Source organism: Anser brachyrhynchus (assembly GCF_964034855.1).
Source record: "Anser brachyrhynchus genome assembly, chromosome: 13".
NCBI classification, from domain to species: Eukaryota; Metazoa; Chordata; class Aves; order Anseriformes; family Anatidae; genus Anser; species Anser brachyrhynchus.
Genome location: NC_137708.1, coordinates 14,235,832 through 14,256,004, shown reverse-complemented (window position 1 = coordinate 14,256,004; position 20,173 = coordinate 14,235,832). Strand labels below are relative to the sequence as shown.

At 44.5% G+C, this 20,173-nt stretch overlaps 1 protein-coding gene across 2 annotated transcripts in view; it reads left to right on the top strand.

The window, feature by feature from the left end:
• NRK (Nik related kinase) overlaps window positions 1–20,173 on the top strand; it is a 98,108-nt gene that overhangs the window by 36,349 nt on the left and 41,586 nt on the right. For both annotated transcript variants that reach the window (XM_080553968.1, XM_080553967.1), the window contains exons 4-14: window positions 5,029–5,154; window positions 5,622–5,732; window positions 7,454–7,544; window positions 9,410–9,540; window positions 12,289–12,343; window positions 14,403–14,481; window positions 15,156–15,331; window positions 17,091–17,163; window positions 17,580–17,775; window positions 18,642–18,809; window positions 19,585–19,749. In XM_080553968.1, coding sequence (XP_080410094.1) covers window positions 5,029–5,154; window positions 5,622–5,732; window positions 7,454–7,544; window positions 9,410–9,540; window positions 12,289–12,343; window positions 14,403–14,481; window positions 15,156–15,331; window positions 17,091–17,163; window positions 17,580–17,775; window positions 18,642–18,809; window positions 19,585–19,749 — 1,371 coding nt within the window. The remainder of the gene's footprint in view (window positions 1–5,028; window positions 5,155–5,621; window positions 5,733–7,453; window positions 7,545–9,409; window positions 9,541–12,288; window positions 12,344–14,402; window positions 14,482–15,155; window positions 15,332–17,090; window positions 17,164–17,579; window positions 17,776–18,641; window positions 18,810–19,584; window positions 19,750–20,173) is intronic.

Here is a 20,173-nt window from a genome sequence, read left to right as displayed (position 1 = left end):
TGTTAACACAAGTGACAGTCCCTTCCTTGATGAAACAATTGAAGCAAAAACTGCAGGAAGGGAACCTTGGAAAGATTTCCTTCCCTTCTGCTATATATAACGCAGTCTCCTTTGTATGTAAGTAACAAAATGCAGCACGCAGTAATGTCTGCTTGCTTGGAAACAAAATTTAGATGGAAGACAGCCTTGTGCTTCAGCTTCAGGAATCCCCAGTGATGGACTTGCATGGTTCTGGGGACAAAGCACAGCTGCTCAGGTCTCATTTGCTGCTGCTTTGCAGGCTGGAGAGCCAGCACCATCCTGGGGAATCTGTCCCCTCGCTCGAGGGGCTGAGCAGCAACGATAACAGATCGTGCTGTTTTCACATTGAGTCGCTTAACACGAAAGCAGTTGTGACGGTTTCAGAGTCTAACAGTGAGCGTGCTGGTGCAGCCACCTAGGGGGTTTCCCTGGTGCTCTTCCCCAAGCTCTGAGCGAATCCATTTTAGCTGGACATGAGCGTTCCTGCTCTCTGACCTCGGTGCAGGGCGAGTGTGAGGCTTTCTGCTGTTACTTCCACTTCAGGAACACCAGGCTGGCTGCATTCCTGCTGCTGAGGCGCAGGTTGGGAGACCCGGATCCAGTCCTCTGCTTCATCTACACTGCTGCTGCTGCACGAGGTCGGAGCTGGGTAATGCTGAGGCTGCTGCTGGATGTGCCCAGGGCATCTCTGAACCTCAGCCCTCCGCCTGTAAAATAGCAAAAACTTTCACAGCATGGAGGTACTGAAGCCTCTCGCAGCATTAGCGGGTGCAAACTGTAACGCAGAAATCCTTTCAATCTCCAGAAATTTAGTGTGATAAATTCAGCCTGCCAAGGATTCGGTATTTCTCCTGCGTTGTCAGTCTGCTCAAGTTTCAGTTATTTTCTGTTCCTTTGGGCTTGAAAAACTGGCTCGAGGCATTAAATAAAATCTTTAAAATATTGAAATCCCCTTCTTCAACGTCCTGCATATAAAAATTGCACCTGAGAGCAACATCTCACAGGGAGTTTGGCTCGTGAGAAATGGAAGCTGTCACAGTAAACCTGCTCGAGTGAGATGGGAGGCTCCCAGCCCCTGTGGTCATCTTCATCTTGGGGTGGTTATTGGATCTGATTAGTGCTGCACAGGGAGTGCTTTTCTTAGGGAGAGAAAACTTCGTGTGGTAGAAAATAGGAAGATGTTTTTAGAAGAAAAAAAAAAAGAAGAAACCAGGGAAAATGCAGTCTTTTTTTCCTTCACCTGTGTCCAAAAAAGTGGAGAAGAGCGGAATGCCTGGCATGGCCTCGTGGTTTGGATGCCTGCTCGGAGGCTCTCCGGGTGCAGCCTCCAGGAGAAATCTCACTCAGTGGCAGGGACCGAGTCTGACGGAGCCCCATGTCAGGGTAGGTCTGTGGTGGCTGGGTCACTAGCCCACGATGCTGCTCAGTAATAAGGTCAGTGTTGTCTGACGTGGGAGAGAAGGGTTTGGAGGAGGATACCTCATACCTAGGGGTTCTGAGCTACCTCCACGCCTCTTGGATACTCTGCAGTGCGCTGCTCTCCCCCAGCATCCTGTTTTCACTACAAAGTCCAACCTAAGAAGTCTTCCAGCTAGCGCTTCATCACAACTAGTACATTTCTGCCAAAAGACTTTCACCAAATCTACATTTTTTTCCAGCAAGAAATCGTTTCATCAGCAAGCTCCTGACCAGCTCCAGCTGTGATTGCTCAGCTCCGAGATCTGAGGCACACCAGGAGCTGAGCAAATCTGCCCTGCACTGCTGTGAGCTGCAGCCCCGGGCTGCTTTCTGAAGAGCAGCAGCAGGATGCTGTGGTCACTGCGGGATCCTCTGGACATCTGTCAGGAAGTGCTGCAGTGTCACGTTAGGGGGGGGCGCGGGGGGAGCCCTTTGAAATTGTTGAAGTGGAGCTGATGGCAGTGTGCGCTCACGGGGCCTCTCCGCGCAGGCTGTGCTTCCTGCGTGGCGGTGCCAAGCACACAAAGTGCTCGCAGAGAGGTCGGATCCTTGCTGCTCGCCTCTTCGGTATTGGTGCAGGTGATCAGGGAGCTCTTCTGCAGCAGGCCATTCCCTGTCTGTCATTGCTTTCAGGCTTTTCAGGTAGCAAAATAACACTGAAGTGAGAAACCCGTTATTAGTTATGCCCCAGTACTGAGGGCTCTTTAGGTGGAGCACTTATCAGCTGGTGATCTTGTTTCTGTTTGAGGTCAGAGGCGTGTGCTTTCTAGTTCTTTGCTTCCTAATGTCATTGCGGATAAGCCCACGTCTTCAAAAATAGCCTTTGATCATGAACCTGTCATCTTTGTGCATGCAGCCATCTGTACCCAGAACCGCACTGGTTTGTGAAAGCAAACAGCTTTTTGCACCTGCACATCTGTGAGCTTGCTTCCTTCTCCCGAGCAGCATGATTTGTGAGCAGCTTTCCAGGCCCCTGGGAGATGTGGCTGATGGCAGCACTAACAGAGGGGTGGTGGAAAGTGGAAATCCTGAGCTCCTACACCCACTGAAGAGTTGAGGGTGTCTCCAGGCTCCTTGCTCACAGGATGCATGGAGCTGAGGCTTGGCAAGTGCAGGTTCAGTTCCCAGCTGAGCCTCAGGCATGGGCCATGGGGCAGAATTGCTCGTGCTTCCTCTTCTGCTTTGGTTTCTCCATCTGAAACAGAGCAGTTCTTTCAAAGTTCACTCGAGATACAGGAGGACGGAGTACTTTGTGTCTGTGAAACGCCCACCTGCTGGCACCTTACAGCCTGTTTTATTTTGAAGTCACATCTGCCTTTGGAGGACAAGACAGTTTAGCTCCGAGGGTTTCTGCTCAGCAGCAGCAGGGCTCTGTAGGGAAGCTCACCGCACTCATCCTGTACCCGAGCAGTGATAGCTGCCTCTGGGACACAGATGGGCAGGGGAAGAAGAGGGCGGTGCAGGGAGGTCCCAGCCTGCTGGGTAAATAGGTAAGGACACGAGGTAAGGCAAGGATTGTCTTCCTGGTAATGGGAAAGGAGCATTACACACGTGTACGACTCTTTGCACTTGCCAGTGAGTGTGGCAGAGCCTACGTGGTGTTGCAGCTGTGCTCACCAACAGGCACACACACACTTCCCTTTGTTGTTTTAAAAGCACCCAGGCAAGACTGTTGAAAAACAGAAAATATTCAGGCAAGAGCTGTGCCAGCATGGTTAATTAGGCAAAGGAGGAAGAGGCACGAGCTGTGAGGAAGCGGCTGAGGTCTGCCAGCTCCCCAAGAGGAACTCTGTGAAAGCAGGGAAGCTGTGCAGCCCTGCTCCACCAGTGCAAAGTTCATGCAGATGGACGGAGTTAAACCAGACAAACACAACCAGGTCCAGGATGGCGACTCCAACGTTGTTATTCCCTGCCTCACCTCCCTTCCTCTCACCTGCTCGTTCCCACCCTTTCACACGCACTGCCGGGAGTCCCAGAGGGAGCAGAGCCTCGTTTCCCCTCCAGAGGCGTCAGCACAAGCTCTCGGCTCCCTTTCATCTTGCCCTGGCCACGTGCAGAGAAGAATGCGACCTTGCTCCTGGAGGATTTCCTGCACGCTGTCTGGGACGCAGCTCTGATTTCTCTCAGAGACTCCAGATGCTACACGGGGCTCCTCCTTTCCCTCCCGAAGCTGTATGACATCCAGGGACCTGTCAAGCCAAAGTTAAGGGTCCTCCTTTCTCCCTAATTGCAAACATAAGACAAATGAAATACCTGTAGGAGTGTGTGCAGCTCGAGAGCCTGTGTTCAACAGAGGGGCTGTTCTGAAACCTGAAATAGCTGCTCTTGCTTCACGTGGAGTTATTTTACATTCCTTTTTCCTAAAGCTTAAGACAAATAAGCTTCGGTCTGGCAGCACGTCTCCTGTGGATTGAAGTTACTGGGGAAGTTCTTTGGCCACTTCTGTTGGGAACGCTTTTTGGGGGTTGGATTTAATAAGGCATATCATATGAATGAGAGTTTGAGGGAATTTGGCTTCAGCCTGCCAGGGTTTCATGTTTTCATACAGGTAGAAAGGACAGGGCAGCTGATTTTGTAAGCAGTTTGTTGTGATGGCTGAAGGAATGTTTCGATGGCAAAGCTACTGGAAAATAGTGAAAAAGGGCAGAAAAATGTTCTGTGGGTCTGAGCTATTCTTGCTTGCTTCCTTTTTTCCCCTTCAGCTACCAAGTGCTGACAGGGACGTTCTGCAGCGAGGTAAATTAATTTTCGGCGTTGTCTTTCTCCTTTTCACTGATGCACGGCTACCTTGCAGCACTACGTGTTTCCTATTAAAGCAAACAAGACAGCAAAACCTGCAGGCATTTCTCAGGGGGTGGTGCCCTGGTTCTCTTGGTGGCAAGAAAACAAACAGGCTAGGTCTGAAAAGACCTCTTCAGGTGGCGAGCGGGCTGGGGGCACAGCTGGAAGATGGAGCTTCCCTGCCCCTGCTCTGGCTGGCGACGGGACACCTCCTGCCTGGCTCTGGTTTCCTCTCAGCAGGACTTCCGCGGGACGGGGGAGCCGAATTGGCTGCGGTGTGCGCAGTGCTGTCCCAAGTGTTTGAGTAATGGGGTGTTAGGAACGTTTTTATTTCATTTTAAATCTGGTTAATTGCTCTAGACTAAGTTACTGCTTACAGAACTGCAGGTAGGGGAGCTATTGGTCCTGCCTGAGCCCCATGAGGAGGTGATATGAGTTTGTTTTACCCACGGGGGGACATTTCTGGATTCTTTAGCCCAAACCTTAGCATTTTGTTGTTTTAGGCCCAAGGATCAGGGCGATTCAGTCCTTGGTTTTAGGGCCTGTCCTCCGATTGCACTCTCAGGCTCACAGAATGGTTCAGCTTGGAGGGGGGCTCAGGAGGTCTCGAAGCAGGGCCAGCCTTGGGATCCCACCAGGATGCTCAGGACCATTTCCAGTTGCGTCTTGAAAGCCTCCAAGGATGGAGGTTGCACAGCTGCTGTGTGTAGCCCTGGAGCTCAGTGATCTCTGGTCACCTAAAGAGCCTTCTGCTCTCTTCTGCTGCAGAATGAAGAAGAGGAAATCAAGCTGGAGATAAATATGCTAAAAAAATATTCCCATCATCGGAATATTGCGACGTATTATGGTGCGTTTGTAAAGAAAAGCCCTGCAGGCCAAGATGATCAGCTCTGGGTAAGTGTTTAGTGTTCCTTGTGTCCATCAGATTTCCAGCTCCTTCCTTTAGAGCTTCAGGATACTTGGCCTGGACCCTGTCTAGGTGAAACTCTGAGGCTGTTGTTCTGAGAAGTAACTTACAAAAAAGGAACATCCCTTCTCCCTACACATCTTCCTTCCTCCCCTCTGATTTCCTTTGAGGATGACTGTAAAGTTTGTTACGATAATAAATATACAATAATAAATAATATTTATTTATTTATACGATAATAAATAATATTTATTATTTTTATTTCATTCATTCATTCATTCATTCAGTAATATGCTTTGCTCAGGAAATGAGGTTCTACATCCTTTGGCACCCAGGAAGGTGGCACGTAATTCACCATACCTTGTTCGTGGGGGCAGTGGGTGTCATACATGGTATCTGTACTAGTGCCCTGCCAGTGCTGTGATAAGGGTGCATTGCATTTGTCTCTCTGCAGCTGGTGATGGAGTACTGTGGTGCTGGCTCTGTCACTGATCTGGTGAAGAAGACAAAAGGGAACTGCTTTAAGGAAGACTGGATCGCGTACATCTGCAGAGAGGTTCTCAGGGTGAGTTGTGCCACTGGAGCTTTGTTGGTCATTTGCAACAAAAAGGGCTTTCCCAGCCTTTGCTTGCTCGTGTAGCACAGTAATGACCACTGCTCTTTTAAGGTTCTGATCTGTGGGGCTTGTGGGTTCTGGTTCAGAAGGGTCAAGATGTTCATCAGCCCATAGTACTCTCATTAATCCCATTTTCTGTATGAAGAACACATGGGTTATGGTTTTCTGTGGCAAATAGCCATCTGCCTTCACATCTTGAGATCTTACTGCTCATTGCTTTGGCTGTGCATGCTGTGCAAAGTCTTTCTGCTTGTAATTCCTTTACCTGCACACACTCAGGGGCCTTATTTCTGCACTATTAAAAGCAGTGTTGGGTAGATAGCATTCCAGAATCTTAAAGGTGGTCCTGCTGGGGCAGTACTCCCCAAGATAATTCTTGCAACTATATTTCATTCTGTGTCAGCTTACGGCTATTTTTTGTTCCTGGAAAGTATAGAGGATAAAACAGTTCCTAAATGTGATCTAATGAACTAGCCTGGCAAATAAATAAATAAATAAAATGTTGGAATCTGTCATTCTAAATTCAAAACCCATCACAGAGCTACTGATCCATCTTCTTTCCAATGGAGTTTTACTTCTTTTCTAAATAACAGTAAAACAAATGCGAATTCTGGGAGCCAGAATTCAAATAGCGTGCCAAAGTAATGCTTGAACAGGGGTAAATCTTTGCTTCAGTAACAGCAGAATTGGGAAGCGTGCTCAGTGGAGAACATCAGCCATCTCACCTGGATTTGGCACTAGACTGCACATTGTAATAGTTATAGCTGGAGGTTGTGGGGAGGGCCCTTTTGTGAAAAAAAATCCTAATGGTCTGGTTAGGTTGCTGTTCTTGTGTCTGTGTGGCTGTAAAGTCTCTCCTAAAGCAATTGGTGTTAAAACCTTTGGTTTACGCTCTTGCAACTGAAAGCAATAGCAGCATGCTTGCATAAAACAAGCAATTGGATTGAACGATCTTCATTTGAAAACAGGGAATAACTTGTTGCATCTGGGTTGAAAATGCTTCCTTCTGGAAAATTTAGGGGTTGGGAGGAAGCTCTGTTTGAAGTCATGAATATTATATTGTAGAGGCTAAACATTTGGAGTGAAATATCCCTTGGCTTACTACAATGTATTATTTTGGTGTGTTCCATTATGTCTGTGCTATCGTAGTGTTACACGGACAACTTGGGAAGGAAGGAGGAGCCAGAATATTGCAAATATTAGCTGAATGAAAACAATGTTTGCCACATACAAAAATTGTCTGAGATGGTATTTTGAACTGTATGTGGCCATTTACTATTGAATACAGAGTTTTACTGTTTTGCTGAATGCAGAATAACCCACTGTAGCCAGCCAGCTGCTGTCTCTGTACCTCACAGAGAGCATTCTGCACTGCTTTTCACCTGTTTGTTTTTAATGTGTGGTGTAAAGAGACATCCCTTGTTTCTGAGACAGAAGTAAAAAAATATTGGTACCTTTCTCTTCACACTTGACTTCAGAGATGTTCCACTAGTGTCAGGCCTTCTGCTTGCTGTCTTCTCTCCTTGCTAGAATTGGGGTCTTCATGTTACTAATCCCATGTAAAGGGCTTTGCCCATGAATGAATTCTAAGAAGGATAATAGTGTATAAATGCAACAATGCCAAGCTTGTGATAACGAGAATAAGGAAAGTCTCACTTTTTTTTTTTCAGGGCTTGGCACATCTTCATGCTCATCATGTCATCCATCGAGATATTAAAGGACAAAATGTTCTTCTCACAGAAAATGCAGAAGTAAAACTGGGTAAGTTTCCTTAAATGTGTGCTAGAAACCTGTTTGTAAAAAAAATTACAATTTCCATCTTACCTTGGAAAGACTTTTAAAGATATATTTAATGCTTGTGTATATAAGGTGCCTGTCATGTAGAAAGAGATAAAAATGGGATGTATTCTGCAAGAATGTCACTCTCAGCCTGTAGGAAAAATACAGCTACTTCTGGGCAGTCAATACAAAACCTGTGTAGTAAGTCACAGCACCACCAGGCCTTCACAGCAGATTCCCAGTGTACAAAACATTTCGAAAAAAAAAAAAAAAGTTTGGAGAATACATTATGCTAATCTACTTGTCTATGGGAAGTGGTTTTAGAGATTTTCGTAAATCTGATGATAGATGAAATTACTTGTGTGAGAGCTGCTACTGAGCTCTTACTAAGTCATCTCTCAAGAACGTCTGAGACTTCACTCATTTCCTTTTCTAGCTGTGACATATCAATGCTGACAGCTTCTAACTTCCTAAGACTGAATTCAACTACATTATCTCTCTGGAAGAGGGGATGTCTTTCATGTTTTTGGAAGGTATCACAGAGGATGCATGGCAGTAATTTAAAGGAGCAGGCTCAAGGAGCACACTTCTTTTATTCGGGATGGTCCTTTATTCTCCATCTCGTTTCCTCATCTGAAAGAAATAACTGTAGAGTTGGAGAAGAAGAATAGACATAGCCTATGGATATGGGGTAGGATGCTTGGCTGGAGCAAGTCAAACTAAGCGTTAAAATAAATAAATAAATAAAAGTGTTTCCAGAGAGATTTAGCTCTTAAAACAGAGAAGCTGGAAAACCAAGAGGTCCTCAGTCCCGTTTCATTCCACTTCAGCGTAAGCATTATTTGTAAAAATTCTTTTCTCATTTCCCATCAATTGCACGGAAGGCACGATGATCCCAAAAGTCAGGTCCAACTTCCTGTTGAAGATGGTTTGCTGAACAGGGACATTAAGCAGTAGTATAAGTGACCACGGTATGCAGATGGTCTGCAGTGAGGTAACACGGGTGAGAAAATCTGCTCCTTGATGCAATAGGGCTGTCTCTTTCCAGTCCTTTCTTTTCCCTGTTTTTTTGTCTTGCGTGTGAATAACACTCAGGTGCTCTGCCTGGTGGTTCCAGTTAGTGCATCTGAGCAGTTCATTCAAAGAAAAATACAGTTACATAATTATCGGTTGTATAGGCCCTTCTTCATATCTGAGCCAAACCATTTTGCTATACAGTCACGATGAAAGTAACATCCTTTCAGCACAAAGAGCACCATACAACTCTACAACTCCCCAATTATAACGAGGCTAAGATCAGAATAAACCCATATACCCTTCAGCCTATTCTAAGCTATTTTTGAATGCAGGGAAGGAGTTATTTAAAATGGTTCAAAACAAAGTGATTACGATGGTGATTCAATTATGATTTTATTATTTTTATTATGATTTTATTATTTGGTGATTTTTTTATGATTTCCAGCTTTCACAAATGGCCTTATTAGGTACATCCAAATTTGACTTGTCCACAGGTACTATTTTTCCTTTCTAATACTGAAGATCTCAGGTTCTACTCAGTGTATCATCTAGATTAAACATCCGTTATTCTGTAATATCTTCCTAGACCAGTCCATGTCTGTTGTTACCTGCCTGCCAGATTTAGCATGCAGTTTATTGGATCATTCTTTCAAAAAGAGCAAGAGGCAGTTTGATTTCAATTATTGGACAAGATGTATTGTGAAAACTCAGTTTTGATACATATTGTAGCCAAAGGTTTGGTATCTAAACAGTATGCAAGCAATTAAGCAAACACTCTGCCACGTGGATGCAACCCTTCATTAATTTCTTTACCCCACTTGGCTTTTTAGTGGATTTTGGTGTAAGCGCCCAACTGGATAGAACTATTGGGAGAAGAAACACGTTTATTGGAACGCCGTATTGGATGGCACCTGAGGTCATTGCTTGTGAGGAAAACCCAGACTCTACGTATGATTACAGAGTAAGTGTTACAACTCTGCCTCAGGTAGCAAAACATTCAAGCACTGTACATGAAAAGTTCAAACTTCCCTCCTTTTAAACCACAATAATATTATAACTGTACAAATAGAAGCATTTGCAGTATGCGGGTGGTAGCTAATTTTTTAAGAGTGGAGTTTCACTATGAGTATTTTTTGTGAATGGTTCTTATGAGATATACACATTCATGGAACTATTCTGTGCAGTGAAATACTGATATATGGAGGTTACAGGTCAGGATGGGAAAGAAAGGAAGAGGTAAATTTGAAAGAAAGGCTTGAGAAACAGTGTATTGGTTGTCGTGGTAATATGGCAAGGTATTGCTCTTCTCTACCTCTCAGCCTGGAGCCTCCCAGCTCCAAGCCCTTAATAATCTTCGTGGCCCACTGCTGCATCTACCCCACTATGCCTCATACTGGGGAGCCCAGACTTGGTCACAGCCCTCCAGATACAGCCTCGACAGTGCTGAGCAGGTGGGAATTGTCACCTCTCCTGATCCACTGGCAGCACTCATCCTAATGCAGCTGATTCTTCACAACCAATCTCTCAAGCAGAAAAGGCTGAGCAAATACACGGGCCTTACCTGTTCTTGTCATATTGACTGGTTTACGTGGTCCCTGCCATCATTTTTGCTCCTGTACAAGCACATACTTATATCCTCTTCATTGATGCCAAAGACACAAAAATTTGTTTTATCTTTTGAGGTGAGCTGCATGCTGTGCATTTTGGATACCAGCAACAGCTATCAAACACTTTTTCTGGTTCTTCTTCCAGCTGTTATAGTATACTGATGCTGTTCTGAAGAGACTTACAAATCTTATTCTTTGTCCTCTGGCCTGTTTCCGGCAGTGTTGTCATTTGCCTGTCTACACTTGCCCTGCAGGATGTTTTCCAGGAAAGGCTTTCTCAGCAGCCCTTGCCTCTGGTCACTCTCTTGCTCCAGGTGTTCTCCTGGTTGCCACTTTGCACCTCTCATTCTAACTGTGGCTTCAGAAATTCTATTAGAAGAGCCTGTTATTACTTCCACTTTCTCCTGTTTCACAGACTATCATTCTTGTTGAGATCTTCTGTGCTGCACTGGCAGCGTGAAGCCACATTGTGTGAGTGGCAGTCATGACCAAAGAATGTTCTTGGATTTTAGTTTTCATACCATGTAAATCTCATCCTGAAACCTCAATAAATGAATCTCCTGTCTTCGTTGATTTTCTTTTCAGAACATATAAGCGTTAGGAACACGCACCCCAACTTCTTGAGGTTTCCTTGCCTTCAATAATAAACAAGGTTCATCTGCTTGCCTTTGTGTCTACCTTGGAATAGATTCTGCAGATGGTTGTTTAAAACTGGTCAGTGGAGGGGTTTGGACGCATTACACAGATGGTGCTGTGACTCAGAAGGTGGCACAGGGCCTGTCTTTTTCTACAGAGGTTTATGGCTGACCTGATGAGGAAAGTAGAAGGAAGCCATTCTGTGGCATCTGTAACTTTTTGTTGGTCCAGCTCTGTTTAAAATTTGACAGAAATGATAACGAATGAGTGAAAATATATATGCATAAATACATCTATAAACACATAGGCCTTTCCAGACACTGGTATTATTTTCCCTTTCACCTGTCTGCTTCTGACACCTTGAAACACGAAACCAATTTTTTTTTTAGCCTGGTTGTTTCTCCCATTCTCCCCAGAGCCTGCAATACTGCCTCTGGAAGATTTTTCTAATTTTCAGTGATGTATTTAATAACAAATCAGGGTCCCACCAGTTTTTTTCTCAGATGCCTCTACAGACTATAACACTGGTTTTCAGCTCACATAAAGCAGCTCACAGCAGCTGGACTGAGAAGGTTCTGTTGGTTAAAGCAAATTCAGTTAGGGTGCCAGGCTGGGTCTGAGCTGCTATTCACATAATGGCATATTGCGTCTGATCTTTGAAGGTTTGTCTTCTGTTGCTCCCTGTTAAAAGATAATTTGAGAGAATCCCCTGCAAGTTTATTTCATCACATGCCTCTCATCTGACTACATTTAGACACAAAAAAAAATAGTAAAATAATGTCAGGTGGAAGCCTGTGAAGTTTTTAGAGGCTCTGGTTATGTTCCCAGTTTACCTTCCGTGGTCAAAACCTGGCCTTTAGCATCCAGATAAGCTGACAAAGGAAACTCCAGTCTAAGTTCACTGAGCTGAACATACACTACAGCATAAATCTGACTGTGACTAAACCTCCTTTTGTGTGCCCAAAAACATGTGACTGGAGACTTTATAGACAGAAAAAGTCAGACCCTGGGGCCTGGCTATAATTTTTGTTCTATCAGTGTAGAAACTCAGCAATGACTATTGATAGAAGCATTAAGACCAAGAATTTTTTTGGCATTGTTGTGTCTCACTGCCTCGTGACAACAGCTTAGAGACTTAAAATACATATTTAAATGGTGCCTGGTGTATTCTGGCTCTTTTGGTTAGTTTTTTTTGAATGCAAAAGGTTTGCATTTTGGGGCTGGCTGCTTAAATGATGAATCAGCTACTCAGAGCTGCACGGGAAATAGGAAGCTTCTGGCTATTAGCACGTTTCCTAAAAGCTCAGGAGGGAATGGGAGGGAGCAGAAGGTATGTCACAGTTGCATTAACATGACCTGGTCTGAGAGAATTCTAGGGAAACTGTAAAAAACATAACAAAAGAAAACCAAAAAAAAAAAGGCCTGAGTGCTTCAAGTTGCAATGTGCAATGTTTCTTTTCCTGCAGAGTGACCTCTGGTCTCTGGGAATCACTGCTATTGAAATGGCTGAAGGAGCTCCTCGTAAGTGATTTGGTATGGGGAAAGGGGGCTCTATACTTTGTGAGTATGTTCTGTGTTAAGATAACTTATGGTTTTGGGTGGATTTTTACAAATAATCTGTGATTTTTTCTCATTTGGCTTCCCTAAGTCCCTGGTTTCATTCCTTGCCTTCACTTGCTAGGGAAACACAACATTTTTCTTAGAGCTTTTATTAGCATTACTTCGATCACTGCCTGGGGATACAGCTAAGCAGAAGCGACGGACGTGTTAGCAGAAATATTTGAGGAGTGGTTTTGGTTTTAGGTCACTATAGGAAAAAAAAATGGCAGTGGACAAAGCTAGGCTTAAAGGTTTTTTACCCAGGGCCTGACCTGATTTCTGCCTGGTTTTGGGATGAATACTGTATTAGCTCATACCGTGGCTTCAGTCCATGACCCCGCGCAGCAGGAGTGTGCAGGGAGACCCTCGCTGACCCTGACTATCCCCCTCACTCCTCCGGTCAGTGTCTCATAGCCGTCAGACAGGAATTGGCAGCTGCAGGGTGGATGCAAGGACCTTGTACATCTTCTGTTTCCACGGAGGACCCCTTGTTTCACCCCTGCACCCATGGAACAGCTGTGATGTGAGGGTGTTTCTGGTGACTGCTGAGAGCGCAGGAGATGAACTAGATTATACTCTGGCCTGAGCTTGAGAGCACGTAGGCTGTGTTTTAAAAACACTCTTGGCTGTTTTCCTGTCAGACTTGGTTTTTAGCAGCACTCAGGAGCCAGCTGGAGCTCAGGAGCACTTCCAGACACAGTGCTCCTGCCTAGCTGAAGCTTAGTCCCGAGACGTGAGTCCCCAGGGAGTCTCCTTGGAGAGAGCCTTTATAGCTTCACATGCTAATTCCTCATTCCGCTTGTATTTTATGTTTTCACTAGTTTTGGCAGGGCATTGTAATGGATTATATTCTGTTGCATTGTGTTGGTTTTTTTTAACTTGTGCTACAACAGACTCTGGGACCCATAGCTAGAAACCAGACTTCTGCCTGCCATCCCCACTGTACCACAAGCTATTGAAAATACAAAGGAAAAAGACGAAAAGACAACCCAGATGTGAGAAATGATGGCAGGCAGCTACAGGCAAAGAAAGAAATAGAAGGCAGTAAAGGCTTCGCCAGACCACAGCCTTCTCACTTTTACTAGTTCTGTAATACTGTAAATCTATTCATTTTAAGAGAATCACTGCTGAACACCTGCATATCATGAGAAAGCAGCCTCCGTATAGATCCTATCAGTAGTCATGGAGCAGCTCTGTTGTGTGAAGGAAAAACTCTGACCCTCGATATTTCTCCGTGACAGATGGGGGCATGTTCATAATTCCAGACAAAATGTCTGGGGTATAGGAGAGATGATGGTATTTACTTTTTTCCAAGTTCTTTGTAGTTTTAACTTTCCACAACAGTAACACTAAACAGAAGTACATTGGGCTGGAGAGAAACCAGCATCTGAATGCATGGGGAGGATTTCTTACAGATTGTCTAATAATGGTGCTCATGCTCCCAAAACACAGAATAGATGAAATATGTGCTCAGCCATTACACTCTGCTCAAGTGACACAGTTTATGGGCTGTCTGGTTCGCATCAGGTTTTCTTCATCCTGCTTTTTTCTCTTATGTCATGAACAATATATATTAGCTTATCATTTATCTGAACCATAAAAAAAAATTAACTTCCGTTTATGCAAAAACACCCATTTGGTATATTAGAGATGGGAGCTTTTTTAATGTCCTTCTGAAGCTTTATATATATATAAAAAAAAATGAAGAAAGCTGCAATCATTATTGCCATTGTTGTGTTTTCTTTCAACTAAACCTCATTTAGCTGGCAATAACAATGTATTGTCATGAAAGCTTTCTTTGTACTCTGAGACTTCATTTCTGGTCTGTAGTGTGAATTTCACTGTCTGATGCCAAGGTCCTGCGGCGGGTGCTGTGCTGGAGGAACTGGGAGAAGCAAGTGGGGTCTGCGTGGGTGGTGGTGGTCGGCTGTGGTTGGGATGGGGGAGATACGTGCCCTTAACTGTGTGATCTCCTTTGCAGCCCTGTGTGACATGCACCCCATGAGAGCACTCTTCCTCATCCCCCGTAACCCACCCCCAAAGCTGAAATCCAGAAAATGGTAAGGAGATATGTGCAAACTGTATTTTCGCAGCATTGGGCTTAGGAGGATTTTGAGCTCTCTTGTCCAAGACTATGATCTTGTCAGATCCTGCAATGATTTGTGAGGTCTTTCCTCCACTGTTTCTAGTGCTGGGGAAAGCCACAGGTGCAGATATAGTTTACCTTTGGAAAGCAGCCCCTTTCTTTTGAACTCTGGCTAAGCTGCAGCAGTCATTGCAGTCACTAACGATTGGCATGGGTGGCTGCCGTTCCGGTTCAGATAGGCTGTTTGGGTTTTGGTGTTTTGTCAGAAGATTGCATGAACATTGTGGAGCTAGTGGCAGTCCTTGTGGCTTACAGAGAATTAGTTTGTCATATAAATGAAGTTTATAAAGAAAATCCTCTCCATATCAAAAGGATAAGTGCTTTTTTTTTAAAGCTGTATTGGCCAGATAGTGGTTTTGTTGATACTGATGTAAATTCAGGATAACTCCACTGAGAGGGCAGTCTGGGATGGAGTTCCCTCCTCACTCATCCTCAGCGCTGGGCTCGTGGCAGACCTCCAGTTCTGTTTCACATAGTCCCAGTGCAAAAGGAAGCCTTGCAAATTTAGTGCTTTCCATCACTCTGTCGTAGTGTTTAGCACACATTGAAAAGGCTTATTACTTTACCCTGCTATTCTGTGTTTTTCAGGTCAAAAAAATTCCTTAACTTTGTTGAAAGCTGCCTTGTAAAAAATTATTTGCATCGTCCATCCACCGAAACCTTGCTTAAACACTCCTTTATCCGAGACATGCAGAATGAACGGCAAGTGCGCATCATGCTGAAAGACCACCTGGATAGGACCAGGAAGAAAAAAGGAGAAAGAGGTAATGTGGCAAAAACAAAAGGCGTTGCAGATAGTAGGGTCCTCTTCTGATTTTTGGCAGCAGAGTACGAGGCAGATGCACCTGAAATACTGGTACCACAAAAGCTGTGAGAAAGCTTAGTTGATGATAGCAGTGGGGCCATTTGGAAAATCTCTTTGCCAAAGCCCAGATCCTTAATGGTGTTTAAGTGCTGAGGTCTTTGGGTTCTGACTGACACTGATTCACGGCACGCAACCCAAATGCTGCTGTGACCAAGGAGTCCAAGTAACGTCTAGGCCTCTGCTTTCTAGAGTATCCAATCTGTACTCCGCGAGCCTTCCCTAGTTTCTCAGTTCATCCGTTGGTTCCTGATCCTTTTAATTTACTGTTTGCATCTCATTATAGTTATAGTTTCTGACTTCTTTGGGGTCAGTAATGCTCTCTAAAGAGCATTTTGCACTGGAGTGCACAAGAGTCCTTGAGAAGGCCTCTGAGATCCAGTCACACACACAGGTATAATCATCTACTGCACACGATACATGAAGGAAAAAGAGAGAAGCTGAGGTGGTTCCAAGTGTTATTCAGAGCAAAACCTGGAAGAAGCAGTGTTGAAGTGGCATGTTGACATGCCATGTAGCCTGCCAGCCGTAGCCTGCCACCCCATCATTTTCCCTGCCCTCTCTCCCTTCCTTCTCTTGTATATTTTATAATGGTAGGGGTACTGTGAAGATCAGTGGCTATGAGGGCAAACTCAGAAAGCTCTGTTAAGTTGGAAAATGACTTACAAACTCTAAGTATCGATTTGACAAGAATATTTGTGCCTGAAATGGAATTGCTGTTGCAGTGTAAATTTACTGACTCCAATAGTCGACATAAATTCTACCACCTCTTTCAGCTGCGGATCTCAAAGCACAGTTGAATGGAAAGACAGACAGTTAAAGGTTTTCACAAAAAATGCACTTGAGGGGGTAAAGATGTGGTGATAACAATCCCATGTTGACAGATAGTTTTATTTAGACCTGGAAGGTGTTATTTTTTTTATCAAAGCTCCCCTAAAAGGGAGAACAGTGTGAAACTGCCAGACTATACACTTCACATTAGTGATGTCAAAAAAAGTTAGGTCCTACTTTGGTCCTACTCTGTATTGTTGGCTGTATGGCGTGCTAATTTGAAATCCTCCCTTAAAAGCTGCCTCCATGATATTCTTGAAGAGAACTTTAAAAATGTGGGTCACCTTCTCCTGAATGGCTGTGTTAAAACCAGCATTGCATGATTATCCCTGGTTCTTTTATTTTAATTATTAATTTTAGTACAAAAGAAACACAGATTTACTGAAGGCCTCAATTTAGCCTTGCAGAAGGCATACAATAGCAGAGAAGGGCAGTATAAGTCTTATGCCCTGTCTAGATTTATTTCTGAAAAAACCCCACTGCTAACGTTGTTATGGGGTTGGATATCTCTGTGGGCTTAGCATAGCATATTGCAGAATGTCGAAACAGGTTAGTTTTGCAAAACCAGCGTAGCCCGTCAAGGGAAAAAGTAGAAACGTGTAAAGGGGCTGCCCACTGACCTGTGGTCTGAGCTAGGTTTTGAGTTACACACCTGGATTTCTTCTGCTGCATCCCCTCAGCCTCCTAGTGCAACCTGAGGCTTTTAAATTCCTGGTGAACTGCATGTAGTTCAGATTGAGCACTCAGAAGGCGACTTTGAGATAACATCTTAAATAACGTCATCCTCCACTGGCATTTATTGTTCTCTCTCTCTTTTTTTTTTTTAATAGAAGAAACAGACTATGATTACAGTGGAAGTGAGGAGGAAGATGATGAGCTGAATGAAGATGAAGGAGAACCAAGGTTAATTTTATGACATGAATATAAAATTTGATTGGCCAAGCTGTTCTCATTGAAGACAGCTCTCCTCAGACAGATTGAGTTTTTTAACTTCCTCTAAATCCCTTATCTCCTGTATCCCCTCTGGTAGCTTTAACTGTTTTCTAGCTATTGAATACAAATTCTGAGTGTAAGGTGTCTGTAATAAGCTGCTGCTTTGTTCCCCAGCAATAGGGAGGAAAATCTCAAATGAAGAAGCCAATAAGCAGCTTCAGGCTGCCTTGTAGCACAGTAAATGCAGATGTGTAGCCAACATGGCAGAGATTTATTGAAACATTTTCATTTGCTAACACAGGACAACGAGCAATTCCCAATGCACCTTGTATTCTCTCCGCTTTAATGTTATGTTTAGTCATAGAGCAACTTGCCTTTTGTTTCAGCTCCATAGTTAATCTCCCAGGGGAGTCAACTCTCCGTCGTGAGTTTCTGAGGCTGCAACAGGAAAACAAAAACCGTTCTGACCCTCATCGCCAGCAGCAGCAGCTGAAGGACCAGGAGAAATACAAGAAGCAGCTGCTGACAGAGCGGCAGAAGCGCATTGAGCAGCAGAAGGAGCAGAGGAGGAGGCTGGAGGATGTAAGGACTGGCTTGTATTGTTGTTCCACATCCCATCACAAACAAAAAACGTGCCTGTGGACAATAGTCTTTGAAAGGCAAGAAGGCTGTGTTAAATTGTCAGCACAACCTGTCTTGTCGTCTTTAACCTTGGGAGAACTGTCACTTCTGAACACAATGATATTAAATGATTTTAAAAGGGCTCTGTCCTTTTCCTGCTGACAACCTGCCCTGAGCTTTGGGAGCAGCAGGCGCAGGGCGTGTGCTTGAATTTGTTTGGTGGTGGAAGCCTAGGCAGAAGGGCTGAGACGTCCTGGTTTCTTTCTCACGTGCATTGCCCAGTTCTGAGTCTGTCTTCCTGATCCGGGGTACTGGCCCTGCTTCTTTGTAAGATGTTACAAGATAGCTGCCTTTTCAGCTGTCTGACGCACTGTGATGTTGCAGGATTGCTAAATCACCAACATGTCTCTTCTCAGGAGCATCTGATGAAATTCAAGCATTGTGCAAACACTCCCAAACTGGCAAAGCATAGTGCTGTTCCAGCAAAACTGGGGGACTCTGGAAAAAACCTTTGCTTCACAAAATGACAGGAAGACATTTGTCATTAGATTAGCTGCCAGCCACCACAGAGAGCTCACATGCCTGCTTTAAATGAGTGGCAAATCTGCCCTTGGCTGCCAAAAGGGCAAAGGTTTCACTTCAAGTTTGATAGTCGTTGCAGTGGCAATTTGTGGCTGTCCACTGCTGCTGGGCTGTGTATCAGGTATCCCCTATTACTGATTGCACATCAGGAAATAGGCCTCGTGATTAATGAATACTGGCATAAATAATTGGCAGGTACAAAAAGAAAACAAACTAACCAGTGTTATTCCCTGGCTCTCTTCCAGCATCAGAGGCGAGAGCAAGAGCTCCGAAGGCAGCAGGAGTGTGAGCAGAGGTGGCCAGAGGCTAAGGATGTTCAGAGGAAAGAGGAGAGATGTAAGGAAGACAAAAGAGCTGTGGAAGATGATGAACGGTTCATAGGAGATGGGCAGAGGAAATCAGAAAAGAAGCAGGTATGAAAGCGGGGTTCACTGGCAGCAATTCACAGCTCCCTGTTCCTGTAGCTGGTGTCTTTCTCAGTTCCCTTGAGGGTGTTGCCATCCCCTGAGTCACAGACCAGAGAGGGACTTTCTAAATGTATTTACTGCCCCTTGGTCTCACATGCAACTTTCTTTGGAGTTAACTGGCATGTTACTGAGTCACCTTCCTTATCTACAGCAATGACACTTCCTCTCCCTTGAGCATGGCACTTCTGTCCCTGCTGCTTCTCCTCGCTGAAGTTGTCTTCAGTCACTTTAATCTGATTTAAGATATCTTTACCCTGAAAGCTTCCAGCATGAGCTCAACTTAAGCTTAAATCTCTGGAGTCTCCAGTCTTTCTTCAGATTGTGCAAAGGACGATCTCTTTTTCACAAATAAAAATGAAGTGGAGGTTATTTTTAATGCTGAAGTCACATTGTCAAGTCTGGCGCCTTGGCCACAATGTTTTCCTAATGTTGCAGCTAGTGACCTGATTCATAATCAAGCATGGAGTGTTTGATCAAAGACCTCTGTTTTTGGAAAAGGAAAAGGAAAAAAATGTGATTTTCTGTTGTGTTCTTCCAAAAGCCAAACTTAGAGTGTTTGGGATCATTTTATGCTTTCTGTTCCTCAGGTTTGTGTCTCTTCTGTCAGCCCTGCAGCAATTGTGCTCACTTGGTTCTTTTGAAAAGCCAGTATTTCCAGCAGTCAACTCGATTGTCCTCTAAGGCATTGTTCTCTCTGAGGTTCACCACTCTTTGCTTTCAGAAAAAAGTGGAAGACGTGCAGCACAACAAGAGGGTGCATCGAACCCTGCCCAAAGATCAGACGCAGCTGCTGTCTCTCCAGCATGACCACAAGCAGAAGAAGAAGGAGCCTTCCAAGAGTTCAAATTCAGCAGCACATCCTCCACCAAGCAACACAGGCAAAGAGGTACCAACTCAGCCAATGTAGCATTTTGGTGCAGTTGAAGTTTATGATGCTGTGGTGATCCTGAAGTAGAGAACGGGATGATCTTTAAACCTAAATCTGCAGCTTGACCTGTGTCTTTCTACACACTTTGCTGCAGAAAAGCCTTTGATCTCCGTTAATGTAGAGGATAAGGAAAAGGAGGGGTTAGTCTCTGTCACTTCCAGTCAAGTTCAAAGAAAGGTGTGACTGTGGTGAACTGAAAATCATAATCCCTCTGGTCGACTAGCTGTCATTCCCTTGTCTCCCAAAGAGGAATGAATTAAGGTAGCATCGTCTGAGGTTTTAACAGATGCCTTCGCCTGATGTTAGGGTTCACAGAATTGACTCAGACACAGAACACTGTCATGCATTTCAAGCGTGGGTCTCGGTGCCCCTGATGTCAGGT